The sequence below is a fragment of the Hemibagrus wyckioides genome, linkage group LG11, assembly GCF_019097595.1.
Source record: "Hemibagrus wyckioides isolate EC202008001 linkage group LG11, SWU_Hwy_1.0, whole genome shotgun sequence".
Classification (NCBI taxonomy): Eukaryota; Metazoa; Chordata; class Actinopteri; order Siluriformes; family Bagridae; genus Hemibagrus; species Hemibagrus wyckioides.
In genome coordinates this window covers 32,491,708-32,505,827 of record NC_080720.1, presented here as the reverse complement: position 1 = coordinate 32,505,827, position 14,120 = coordinate 32,491,708, and the positions used below count along the sequence as shown (strand labels likewise).

The 14,120-nt window shown below is 40.3% G+C and overlaps 1 protein-coding gene across 4 annotated transcripts; it reads right to left on the bottom strand.

The window, feature by feature from the left end:
- Positions 1-218: 218 nt before the first annotated feature.
- LOC131361744 (phosphoribosyl pyrophosphate synthase-associated protein 1-like) lies at positions 219-13,236 on the bottom strand. 4 transcript variants are annotated; one of them, XM_058403276.1, is made up of 12 exons: positions 12,807-13,236; positions 12,407-12,564; positions 9,525-9,577; positions 8,454-8,520; positions 8,047-8,219; positions 7,501-7,616; positions 5,602-5,657; positions 4,392-4,534; positions 3,613-3,651; positions 1,986-2,056; positions 918-1,064; positions 219-812 (listed from the first exon to the last, which is right to left on the bottom strand). In XM_058403276.1, the coding sequence occupies exons 2-12, from the start codon at positions 12,487-12,489 to the stop codon at positions 654-656; spliced, it is 1,107 nt and encodes a 368-aa protein (XP_058259259.1). In that variant the 5' UTR covers positions 12,490-12,564; positions 12,807-13,236; the 3' UTR covers positions 219-653. The 4 variants fall into 4 exon arrangements, with proteins under 4 accessions (XP_058259259.1, XP_058259260.1, XP_058259257.1 ...); XM_058403277.1 differs by having other exon boundaries at positions 12,407-12,513; XM_058403274.1 differs by having other exon boundaries at positions 12,407-13,236.
- Positions 13,237-14,120: the final 884 nt, after the last annotated feature.

Genomic DNA, 14,120 nt, shown 5'->3' with positions numbered 1-14,120 from the left:
TTAATTATTTATTTAGCTGCCTGTCAAGATATTTCAATTGGACAAATAATTAAATTTTATTAATCACTTAATCATGAGAAAGAAAAAAAATACATTTCCATATCTGTGAAAAACACTATCTGTCGAGCTATTTAAATTTTATGAACTTTTTATAGATGAAAATTTTCAGTTAAAAGATTAAAAATGACTGTAAAAAATTGTAGAATGAAAAGTGTGTATTTTTCTTGATTTATTGGTCCACCATTTTTAAACATACCACCAGACAGACATTAAAAACAAAACAAGAGGTGTATTATGAAATGTAGTGTGTATTTTTCACACACACACACACACACACACACACACACACACACCCAGGAGGTAAGTAGAAGACCGTTAGAGCACTGCTCTCTCCAACAGACACGGAATGACGTGATGTTTCTCCTTCTCTTCTTCTCCTCTCTTCCTCCATGATGAGGCTGTTATAATAATTAGGCCAGCACTGTAGGAGTCTAAGCTTCCACCCTGAGGCAGATCTCCATATTGCTGTGCTTTTATTTTTTTATTCATTTATTTATTCTTAGGATAAAACCAAGCCACCAGGCACCACAGGAAAAAAGCACCAGACTGGTCCTGGATCAGCGTGAGGACGGGTCGCGCAGGTCTCCGTGCCGCTAGTCATCCACGGTGATGTTGCGGAACAGGTAGGCCATGGATTCCCCGTTATGGATGCGGCGGATGGCTTCGGCCAGGATCATACTGACGTCCACCGTCTTGATCTTGGGACACTGAAGCTTCTGGACCTCGTGCGGGACCGTGTTGGTCACCACCACCTGTGGGATGAGGTGGAGATACGATGGCGCGCATGAAGTGTTCGATTTTTATACATTTATAGCCACCTTTAACATTACAGAACATCCGGAAAGCAAGTTCCTCACCTCGTCTATAAGCGACTCCTCGATGAGGCGTGGGGCGTCGGCCGAGAGCAAGCCATGAGTGGCCATGACGTAGATCTTATACGCTCCTCTCTCCTTTAGGATCTCCGCCGCAGCCACGAAATCCTCCACGTCATCGATAATGTCATCCTAAAAATATAGACCTAATTCAGATTTTCTTAAAAGTAAATCAAACATTTTTTTAGATATATATTTTTATTATTTAGAATATTTTTAGAAGCACATAACTCTTTTCTTTCATTTTCCTGTTTTTTCTTAAGAAAAGATTTTTTTGTTATTATTATTATTATTTTACTGATTATTTTTTTATTGTGTGCTATAATCACAAATAAATATGATTATTATTTACTAACTAATTAAATAATAAAAACTACTGTAAATATTCATTATATCAGTGGAAGTGCTTGAGATTATTATTACAGACTTTATATATACATTATTTTATTTTTATAAATCACCCTAAAGATTATTTCCATTTTTTTTCTCCAATTTTTTTTTATTATTATTTTTGGACTTTCTCTGACTGTTTTTGAAGATTATTAACTGTATCATGACAAACAAAATTAAAATAAATTAAAATAAATACATAAATGCATAAATACAGAAAGAAAGAAAGAAAGAAAGAAAGAAAGAAAGAAAGAAAATATTTTTTTGTTGTTATTGCAGGTGAAATTCCAATATGCAAAAAAAAAAAAAAAAAAAAAAAAATTTATTGATTTTCCAGCTTTTCCAGAATCTTTTCTAGATCTTTGTAAACGTCCTTAGGACCTTTCTGATTTGTATAAACGCAAATTTCCGATTTTGTTTACTTGATAAATATCTAATAACTGTAGTTAAGTGCGTTCATAGTGGAGAAGCTTTCATTGGCCTCCCTCTAATGGCGAGTTTCCGCCATTACACATTTGGCGCTTTTGAAAAAAGCTACGTGTCCAAAAGAAATCATTATTTTAAAAAATACGTAGCATACATACAACACGATATGAAGGCATTCTGTACAATAATAATCCACTAGCACAATGATGAGTGTGTGAAAGTGTAAGAGATACGTACGATAATGATGGCGATCCGACCTCCGACGTCTCCCACCACCGTGATGGGCGGCTTCTCTTTAGGCAGCATCACTGCACAGGAACACCGAAATGTTGTTTATCGTCACAATTCACACTAAACTCCTGGCTTAAACAGGTGACTTCTGCCCTGACCACAAAGCTCAGTTACACACCCATACACACACACATGATTAGCCATTTAGTAATAAAATAGTTATTATTATTAAAGAGAAATTGAAATTGTCCAAAATGTCTTGGGATGAAGCTGAAGCATTAAGCGTTCCTTTCACTGGAACTAAGGGTCTGAGCCCAACCCCTGAAAAACAACACCTGAATACAATGATTTGAGGGGTGTTTTGGCAATATAGTGTACATATAAAATTAAAGAATATTTCCAGATTATCCAGAATTTTCATTATGTGGGTTTTTTAAGAGGTGTGTGTGTGTGTGTGTGTGTTAAGCCTTTTCCATCACCTGCTCCAACCCCGGTTAAAATCCAGCAACAAAATGGAGTTCCACCTCAACAAACCAAGCTGAAAACACAGAGTCCTGAGCCGAAAGAAAAAGACAAATCTATTCGTTTGCAGGAAGGAGAGATTTCCAGTTCGTCTGTGTTCATTAAACATAAGGGTACTTACTTATACTTACTTATCAGTAAGTTTTACTGATATAATGTCAAGGCTATGCCGAATAGGGTTTAATTAACTAAATGAACGAAAGACAGACAGGACATTTTAGCTCATAATTTTAGCTGAGAACAAACAGGATGTGACATCACTCCTTAGAGATCCGGTTTATTTCTTAACGAAATAAATTGATGTGATAAAACATAAATGCTTAAGCAAGGCCTCAGCAGGAGCAGTGTGTAATTTGACTGAGAAAAGTTGTCCGGTACTTTTAATAAGACACGCCCACCACTGCTGCTTAACTCCGCCCCCATCAAAAACACCTCAAATGACAAGAAACAATGAGCGCGATATAATAAAATCTTAAAGTCGCTTTGTGACTTGTGTCACATGACCGTGTGTGTGAGTGTTACGTGAGTAACCACATATTATATCATCATCTCATGTGGGTGTGGCTAATTACGTCAAGGGGGGAAAAAAAAAGATGGGAAATGTTGAGAAAGGACGGTTCGAGGAGAGTCAGGAAGCGAGAGTCAACTGTTCCGCCAAGAGAACTGAGCCGTTTTTTTTTATACGGGATTCTTCATTGTGCTGTTCCTAACGGCTATATATGGAAATTATTTTTCGTAGAAGCGACATTCCCATGTTTACGCTGTCCGCCTTCGACTCATGACTTTAATTTAATTTCCTCCCTGAATCTCATTGGCTGCTTCTCACTTGATGCTGCAGTATCGTAGGTCCTGAAAATGAGTCTTCCATAAAGAAGGTGGATCTACAGTCATGTTTTAGAAGAAATAAGCTACGAAGGCCAGAGTAGACTGAGGGGGGCGTGGTTTATGCACATGGGCAGGGCAAACTAAACACATTCTGTACAGCATTAGGCTGAAAACATGTAAAGTGATGGAAAGAAAAGCCGAAAAGCGCACACACACACACACACACACACACAGTGCAGGTCATGCATTTGTAGTACACAGCAGAAGAGATGCTTGGCTGCCGTACTTGGAAGCTCGATGCCGGGGAACGGTGCTTGGTATCTCCCTGTACGGCCGAAACAGATAAAGGAGGAGGAAATAAAATTAAATAAATAAATCATGAATCACTACAGAGGATCCAGATGTTCCACATAATCACAACATCTGCTGAAGGTCAGGTCTGGAGATCAACGTTAAAGTGTTTCAAGTCTATTCAAACATCATGGAACATGTGCTAACTCCAGCTAACTAGCGACCCGAGAGTTTACTAGCCGTTAGCGATCTGACTGTCATTGGGATTAGGGAAGTTAGCTACCTAGCAGAGGGTAATCTAGCTCAGTGTTGGAGCAGCTGACCCTTCCTTTGTATCGTCTCATTTAATGCCTTGCATTTCAGATTCTGCGATTCCAGAATGGCTAGCACTGACATTAGCAAAGTAAGCTAGGTTACAACATGCTAGCCGGCTAGTTAACGGCCAGCAATCCAGCTCATATCTGTCAGTGTGTCAGTAACCGAGAGAATTCTTCTCATATCCCTGATTTAATAGCTAGAATTTGACTGTAGTAAAAAGGTCTTCTCTGGTGATGTTGTTAGCATGCTAATCCTGATCATGCTAGCTGCGGTCATGCTCATTATTCATTAGATGCTTTTAGGAAACAAATGCTGGGTTTAAATGAATGAAATCTCTGAGCTGTTCTTCTTCTTCTGTTTGGAGTAACTCTGCCTCACAGCAGCGGGCTTTTCGTCCCCTGGTCATTAAGATTTTTGAGTATTTATCCAGATGTTGGTGATTAGAATGTTTCTTACATGGCAGCTCGAGGCCCGGAGGTCCACACGAGGGTCGGAACGCCGGAGGAGAGTTTCGACCGTCCGCCAGATCCAACTCGGACTGAGCTTCACCGTGGATTACAGCCAGACCCAGTCTCAGACGCTCCGCATACGACTGAGCTCTGAAAACACACACACACACACACACATTTATAAACTCATATACACAAAGAGACACACACACGTAAATGCACATATGCAGAGACACACACATACACACACACAGTCACACACACAGACAGACACACACAAAGACACACACAGAGACATACACACATACAAACACACAGAGACACACAGTCACACACACATATACAAACACACAGAGACACACAGTCACACACACATATACAAACACACAGAGACACACAGTCACACACACATATACAAACACACAGAGACACACAGTCACACACACATATACAAACACACAGAGACACACAGTTACACACACATATACAAACACACAGAGACACACAGTCACACACACACATACAAACACCCAGAGACACACAGTTACACACACATATACAAACACCCAGAGACACACAGTTACACACACATATACAAACACCCAGAGACACACAGTCACACACACATATACAAACACACAGAGACACACAGTTACACACACATATACAAACACCCAGAGACACACAGTTACACACACATATACAAACACCCAGAGACACACAGTCACACACACACATACAAACACACAGAGACACACAGTTACACACACATATACAAACACCCAGAGACACACAGTTACACACACATATACAAACACCCAGAGACACACAGTCACACACACATATACAAACACACAGAGACACACAGTTACACACACATATACAAACACCCAGAGACACACAGTCACACACACACATACAAACACCCAGAGACACACAGTCACACACACATATACAAACACACAGAGACACACAGTCACACACACACATACAAACACACAGAGACACACAGTTACACACACATATACAAACACACAGAGACACACAGTCACACACACATATACAAACACACAGAGACACACAGTTACACACACATATACAAACACCCAGAGACACACAGTCACACACACACATACAAACACACAGAGACACACAGTTACACACACATATACAAACACACAGAGACATACACATACATACATATGCCTGTGATGTACCTTTTGGCAGCTGATGGAGATTTTGCAACAATAACAGCATTCCTGAAGTCGGGAATCTGAAGAGGAAGAGAAAGACGAGAGAGAGAGAGAGAGAGAGAGTTCAGGTTCGTGTCAGAAACGGAGTGATGTCACACTTTGTTGTTGTTTCTCTGTGGAACCTGGGTGATGTCATCAGCTGAGAGATGAAGCGCTTTGTCTGCATTAAAATCTACAGATGTGTGTATGTGTATGGGTGTGTGTGTGTGCTTATGTATAGTTGTGTGTATGTGCATGTGTGTGTATATATACACTATATTGCCAGAAGTATTCGCTCACCCATCCAAATAATCAGAATCAGGTGTTCCAATCACTTCCATGGCCACAGGTGTATAAAATCAAGCACCTAGGCATGCAGACTGTTTTTACAAACATTTGTGAAAGAATGGGTCGCTCTCAGGAGCTCAGTGAATTCCAGCGTGGAACTGTGATAGGATGCCACCTGTGCAACAAATCCAGTCGTGAAATTTCCTCGCTCCTAAATATTCCACAGTCAACTGTCAGCTGTATTATAAGAACGTGGAAGTGTTTGGGAACGACAGCAAGTCGCCAACTTTCTGCAGAGTCAATCACTACAGACCTCCAAACTTCATGTGGCCTTCAGATTAGCTGAAGAACAGTGCGCAGAGAGCTTCATGGAATGGGTTTCCATGGCCGAGCAGCTGCATCCAAGCCATACATCACCAAGTGCAATGCAAAGCGTCGGATGCAGTGGTGTAAAGCACGCCGCCACTGGACTCTAGAGCAGTGGAGACGCGTTCTCTGGAGGGACAAATCGCGCTTCTCCATCTGGCAATCTGATGGACGAGTCTGGGTTTGGCGGTTGCCAGGAGAACGGTACTTGTCTGACTGCATTGTGCCAAGTGTAAAGTTTGGTGGAGGGGGGATTATGGTGTGGGGTTGTTTTTCAGGAGCTGGGCTTGGCCCCTTAGTTCCAGTGAAAGGAACTCTGAATGCTTCAGCATACCAAGACATTTTGGACAATTCCATGCTCCCAACTTTGTGGGAACAGTTTGGAGCTGGCCCCTTCCTCTTCCAACATGACTGTGCACCAGTGCACAAAGCAAGGTCCATAAAGACATGGATGACAGAGTCTGGTGTGGATGAACTTGACTGGCCTGCACAGAGTCCTGACCTCAACCCGATAGAACACCTTTGGGATGAATTAGAGCGGAGACTGAGAGCCAGGCCTTCTCGTCCAACATCAGTGTGTGACCTCACAAATGTGCTTCTGGAAGAATGGTCAAAAATTCCCATAAACACACTCCTAAACCTTGTGGACAGCCTTCCCAGAAGAGTTGAAGCTGTTATAGCTGCAAAGGGTGGACCGATGTCATATTGAACCCTATGGATTAGGAATGGGATGTCACTTAAGTTCATATGCGAGTCAAGGCAGGTGAGCGAATACTTTTGGCAATATAGTGTATATGTGACAAATAAAGGCTACATAAAAATTCATATCTCAGGCAGACGATGGAGCTAAAAAGTATTCCATTCACCACAAAACACCCGGAGTGTGCAATCATAGAAAATGAATCAGTAACTGGAACACCACATTTTGTGGTATACCCTTTGTATAGCTGCAAAGGGTGGACCGACGTCATATTGAACCCTATGGATTAGGAATGGGATGTCACTTAAGTTCATATGCGAGTGAAGGCAGGTGAGCGAATACTTTTGGCAATATAGTGTATGTGTGTGTATACATGTGTGTGTATGTGTATATGTGTATGTGCGCGTGTGCATATATATGTGCATGTGTGTTTGTGTGTGTGTGTATAGGTGTGCATATGTGTGTGTGTTTGTGTATATGTGTATGCGTGTGTGCGTATGTGCATGTGCATGTGTGTGTATGTGTGTAACCTCCTCCTGGATGTACTGCAGTAGAAAAGGTGAAGCTCGCAGGTTATCCACAGGAATGTTGAAGAAACCCTGGATCTCTTTCTGGTGCAGATCCATGGTGATGATGTGAGTCAGACCTGAAACACACACACACACACACACACTCTGGTTTAACTATTCATTACTCACAGTGGAACAAGAATTTCAGAGCGTTATAAACTCTCTAAACTAATGTGTTTGTGTGTGTGTGTGTGTGTGTGTGTAAATACACACCTTAATCTGCCTGCTCAAAACACTAAACCACATTCCACACCTCGGGATACACCCAAACACTTTAACAGCTACTTGTAGCTTATTCAGGCTTCAAGCACCTTCATTACAGCTGTGGTGGTGCAGGGGTGTCAAAACTTTTGCAACAGGCAGGTGATTGGAAGTATAAAGCTGTGCAGCAGGTCAAACTGATAAAGAGGCTGGTGGGTGTGGCTAGACTTAATAAAGCTCTCAGAGTAAAGTTCACAGTGTGTGTGTGTGTGTGTGTGTGCGCGCGTGTGTGTGTGGTTCTCCTACCCGCTTTAGCCAGCATGGATGCTAGCAGCTTGCAGACGATGGATCCTCTCTTCCTCATCTTGCACTGCTTGCTGTAGGGGAAATACGGGAGGACGCCGATGATGTTCTTGGCGCAGGACGTCTTCAGAGCGTAGGCCATCACCAGCAGCTCCATGATCGCCGTGTTCACATCCCTGCACCCGAAAACCAGCCTTTATTAGCCCTTTATTGCATGCTTATAACACTGAAAAAACTCAAGTCTCGCTGAGCAAAGGGGTCAAATGTTATTCCAGCACTGCTGCAGTGTTGTGTTTCCAAGAAGCCGCTGAGGCTCAGGATATTTAAACGACGAGGAATCGATCTGATGCCTAAACTCCCAGAATAAAATTAATACAAAACTCAAAGTGTGAGAAGAGAGTGGCTCTGACCTGCGTATGGTCTGGATGATGAAGATGTCCTGTCCTCTCACTGACTCCTTCACCTCCACTCTGGTCTCTGTAACAGAGGAGAGAGAGAGAGAGAGAGTTGGGGGGCAGAGAAAGAGAGTGAGTGAGTGAGTGAGTGAGTCAGGAAAAAGAGTGAGCGAGAGACAGAGAGAGAAAGAGCAAGAGAGAGAATGAGTGAGAGAAAGATGGAAGGAAGGAAGGAAGGAAGGAAAGGGAGAGAGAGAGAGAGAGAAAGAGAGCGAGAGAGAGAGAGAGAGAGAGAGAGAGAGAGAGAGAGAGAGAGAGAGAGAGAGAGAGAGAAAGGAGGGGGGCAGAGAAAGAGTGAGTGAGTGAGTGAGTGAGTCAGGAAAAAGAGTGAGCGAGAGACAGAGAAAGAGCAAGAGAGAGAATGAGTGAGAGAAAGATGAAAGGAAGGAAGGAAGGAAGGAAGGAAAGGGAGAGAGAGAGAGAGAGAGAGAGAGAGAGAGAGAGAGAGAGAAAGGAGGGGGGCAGAGAAAGAGTGAGCGAGTCAGGAAAAAGAGTGAGCGAGAGACAGAGAGAGAAAGAGCAAGAGAGAGAATGAGAGAGAGAAAGATGGAAGGAAGGAAGGAAGGAAGGAAAGGGAGAGAGAGAGAGAGAGAGAGAGAGAGAGAGAGAGAGAGAGAGAGAGAGAGAGAGAGAGAGAGAGAAAGGAGGGGGCAGAGAAAGAGTGAGTGAGTGAGTGAGTGAGTGAGTGAGTGAGTGAGTGAGTGAGTGAGTGAGGAAAAAGAGAGAGAGAGAGAGAGAGAGATAATGCCCATGTCCACCCACTGTCAGCTTTTTGAAGGTTTTTTTGCTCTTGATTCGGTTTTTGTTTGTTTTTATGCTTTTCTTTGTCAGAAAATATCTTAAATTTGTAAAAAATTTTAAGCACAACATTTTCTTTTAGACTCCTGTTAGTGTGTGTGTGTGGGGGTGTGTGTGTGTGTTTATGGGCTCGGTATTACAGAAGGAGTTTGTACTTTGCACTATAATACTCTCTGTACACACACACACACACAGACGAGAAAAACAGAAAAATGTGACGTGACTCACCGCGGTCAGCTCCCTCAGACACCACCGACTTCCCCAGGTCCACACCGAGACGCCTGGGAAATGGACAAACACACACAGGATGACCACAATGACCACACTGTGGTGATTAATACACCCGTATATTAATGTCCAGGCATATAACTGTACAGATTATTAGAATAGGAATAGAACAACATTTCAGAAAAAGAAAAAAAAAACAGATCAATATTTAAAAAAAACAAAAATAAAATTTAAAAAGACATTTTAAAAAATATCACAAACCTTTTTCTAATTTATCATAACATATTATTTATTTTATTTATTTTATATATTTATTCATTAAATTATTTCATGTGTGATTTTTAAAAAATGATATAAATGATATAAAATTATATTTGATTTATTTATTATATATAATTTTTTTATTCATAAATGATATAAAAAAAAGTCTTTAAATTTAACTTTAAACTCTAAAGATTTTTTTTTAAATGCCTTAAAATCTACAGAAAAACTAAACATCTCATTTGAGAAAGACATTTATTTTCCAAGCAAGAACCAAAAAAAGACAAAAAAACTAAAAATAAAAAGAATAAAACAATGATGAATATTTAATAAATGTGTAATAAATATTTAATAACTAATAAAGTCTAGTGTAAAAACAGTGATAGTGGTCAAACGACAACAACAGCAGCAACGGTCATCTACATTTTGAGTTCAGTTTTGGTTTCAGTTGAGGATTTGTTGTTTTTAATGAGAGCATAAATAAATAAACACAAAAAAGCTTTCCAAATACATCTCTAAGTCTCTATAACGTTATGACTTGTAGCTGATTATCCACACACACACACACACACACACACACACACATACACACACACACACACACACACACAGAAGTTCATTTCCAGGAGACCTTGATAAACTGGATTAGGTGTGTCATCATCACTGGGGTTAAAAATAATCAAGGTGAGATTTTAAGCATTCCTACACCCATACTCACACACACACACACACACACACACACACACACACACACACACACACAGACACACACACACACACAGCAGAGAGAGCAGGACACTCTGAACACAAGAGCACTTCATTCTCTTCAGCTGAGAGGTTTCATGTTGCTGTGATAAAGTGCTGGAGGTCTGGATCACGTTACAGACTCTCTACAGTGAAGCACTTCACACACACACACACACACATCACAGCTGTTGAATTCTGCATTGTGATTGGTCAGTAGGTGTTGATTCATTTTCTCTAACTTAAGCTCTCACACTTCTTCAGCTCATTGCTATAGTAACAGATCCTTCTCAGCTCATCCGCTCGCGCCACATAAACAGATTTCTTTTAAGCCTTTAATTATTGATACAAAGTGAAGGTTTTTCCGTTATGTAACATTTACGGAAGGAGTCTCCAGTGTCAGAGGTTTACGCCGGACGTGTAAGTTTACTGACATCTTCAGGACAAAGGAGTTTAGGATATTTTCCCAATTCCCAGTAACATGACAAGTCATGTGATAAGACCACACACACACACACACACATACACACACACACACCTCATCCCCCCCCAAACACTGATCACTGATCTGTAAACATTAACAGGATTAAAGGAACTCCTCCTGAGCTCTATTTTTACACTAGGGTGCAAACGTTTGTACCCCCCCCCCTTCCTAATTCTTTAGCTAAAATATTTTTTAAAAGATCCTTAAAAAAAGCCAAACCAAATAAAGTTGGGTTCATAAAAGAATAATCAAATATGATATTCTAATTTTTTTTTTGCACTGTTGATGAACACTCTAAAAGGTGTATTATTTCTTCACTATAATGCTGAATATTTTGGTATTAAAGCCACACTGATGTTTTAGATCATCTGTTGGACGTTCACGAAGGAACTTCACGCTGTTATTAATGACGTTGTTGGTTATTATTTTCCCCCATAACAGCATATCCTGGAGTGTTTTATTCCTCCTACACTGCAGCAAGTTCCTCCTTTATGTAAATAATAACATTATTTTGTTCTTCTTTCCAGCTACATTCAGTGCGCTTAGGTCCGTCCCTCTTCTTGTTTACTTTCAACACCTTCTAACTAATCAGGATCCAGAACCCTCTGCGTTTTAACGAGGGTTTTAGCGCCGGCCGCTGCTGCGTGCCAGTCCCAATGTGATATATTAAAGAGTGCTGACAGAAATGACTGGGTCAGCGTGACCACGCTCTTACAAAAGCTGCTTTCAAAATCCATGGCTGTGAAACCCACATTTCATCACCGGCACTGTGACGGCAATGAAGACGATTAACTTTTGGGTAATAGGGGGACAAAACAGAGCTGCAGAACAGCGCTTTCTCCTGAAGTGTTCAGGTTATTGCATTCTAACAAACAACTGAGATGAGGAAACTCAGACGTCACCAAAATGAGAACGAATAATGTAACGAGGGTTTGTGTGTACAGGGACACGAGAAGAGTTAGGTCCTGGTTTCACTCACGTTATAGCAGCTATAAACGCTTGTTCCCTGAGCTCTGACACTGGAGACTCCTTCCTCCTTCCATAGATGTTAAATAAACGCCTCTTTACTCCATCCCAAAGTCCCTGAACTGCGACTATAGCAAACATGACGTATTAAAACGAGCGTGTTTATATAAAACAGTTCTGTCTATCATTTATCATCGGTCTTAGAGTGAACGTTCCATGTTTGTGGCATTATTATCAGCTCACACATGCAGTGGAGTGAGTCTTGTAGTAATATGACAACATATTATGATGTTTAAGGTTACATGAGTTCGTTTATTATCGAGCCCGGAATTCAGTTCCACCCTCGTATTGTCTTGCATGAATGCTAATGAAGGAGCAGTGTAAGGTATGTAGTTGTTGTTGTTGTTGTTGTTGTTGTTATACTCACTCGGTGATCTTGTTGGCCAGCTCAGTGCATGCTGGGATGTTGTTGGCACAGAAGACCCTGTATCCACTTCTGCCCACATTCATGTTGGAGTTATAACCATAGGACAGCTTCGGGGTTTGGGGGCGAGACAGAAGGAACTTGTGGACGCCTGCTCGACTCTTTGGCATGTTTACACACAAGTTTGTTTGTTTGTTTGTTTTAAAAGTATATTCGGCTCTTCACCCGCAATAAGCAAACCAAATCAGCAGTGATACAAATGATTTCAGGAGAAACAGACGAACAAGCCAAGCCAAGGAAGGTTTAAGGGGAGGGGGGGAAACCCAGAAGAACCCTCAAGAGGATTTGATCACGTTTATACAAAAGCAAAGCCAAGGCAAAAAAAAAAAATCTACTGACTTACCAGAGAAACTGGACAATCAGAAGAAATGGGGTAAAATGTCCTATATCTTATAACTAGCAACAGAATTAAAGCTGACAAGGCATGATAACAATGATTATGAAAATCTCTGACTATTGTAAAACTTTTCCTAATTCACGTTCAAGATTCAAATTCCAGCGCCGCAAAGTAGGACAGAGAGATCCACTGGCTTTTTTCTCATCTGCACTTCGATCTATTCCGACATCCAGAACCTCAAAGTCAAACCGAATTCAACGGAAACTACCTGAAAACACCACCGGATCGTGGAAGTTCACGCGCACCTAAAGCGATTAAATTGCGGCGAAGAGCTCGCGCTGGATTTTGTATCGCTGTAAACTTTGTTGCAATGCGGTCGCAAAGAGAGCCGACACGCCGCCTGCTCGCTTACAGCTCCGCCCACACTGAGATGATTGACATTCCAGTCAGCCAATCGGATTAGAGCAGTGGAGAACGAGGGGAGGTGAGGGCTGGAGCGGTTTTAACCAATCGTGACCATCTCGTGTTTTTTTATTGGTAAATTTGTGTCAAATAAACATCGCTGTTTTTTTGTTTTTATTAATTTGGTCTTTCACAATATTAAAGAAAATGGATGGCAAATATATATATATATATATTGTCTAAAATAAACAACATTTGGCCAATTGAGTGAAACAAACAAAACATTTTACAAAAAAATATTAAACAAACTATCAAATTGTTTAATGTTAGATTTAGTTATAATAAATAATTCTCCTATACATATATTTTTATTGTAAATAAATAAATAAATAAATAATATTTATTGATCTATTTATTCATTTATTTAATCATTCATTTATTTATTTACTCAAGACAAAATATTCTTTAAAAAAATAAATACAAATAAATAAGTATATTATATTAGTATAAGTATATTTATTTATTTTATTTATTTGTTTGTTTGTTTGTTTGTTTTTAAAATAATATCTGGTCTCAAAAACAATATTTGGCAATTATATCTGTAAAAAATAAAATAAAATAAAATAAACAATTTCCCTTTAAGAATTAATAAAAAAAATAATTCCCACAGGACATTCTTTTAAAAAATAAATAATTCAATCAATCAATAAATTAATTAATTTTAAAAAGCAGTTTAAGCATATAGATCGCCTCACAGATGTGTTGAAGAACGGTGAATAAGCTGATACAGACACTGATACACACACTGACACACACACTGACACACATCCACGGTGTACAAGAAGGTCCCTGGTTGAAATCCGTACTCAATCACCTGCTTCAAAAATGGGTGCGGCAGCATGGCAGCAATCCGCAAAC

Excerpts from the sequence above, each read along its gene's own strand:
- LOC131361744 (XM_058403274.1), bottom strand. The coding sequence starts at position 12,573 with ATGCCAAAGAGTCGAGCAGGCGTCCACAAGTTCCTTCTGTCTCGCCCC. Across the intron at positions 1,065-1,985 it reads GTCGGATCGCCATCATTATC|GATGACATTATCGATGACGT; the intron begins GTACGTATCTCT and ends CTATATTTTTAG. Across the intron at positions 813-917 it reads AGGAGTCGCTTATAGACGAG|GTGGTGGTGACCAACACGGT; the intron begins GTGAGGAACTTG and ends CTCATCCCACAG.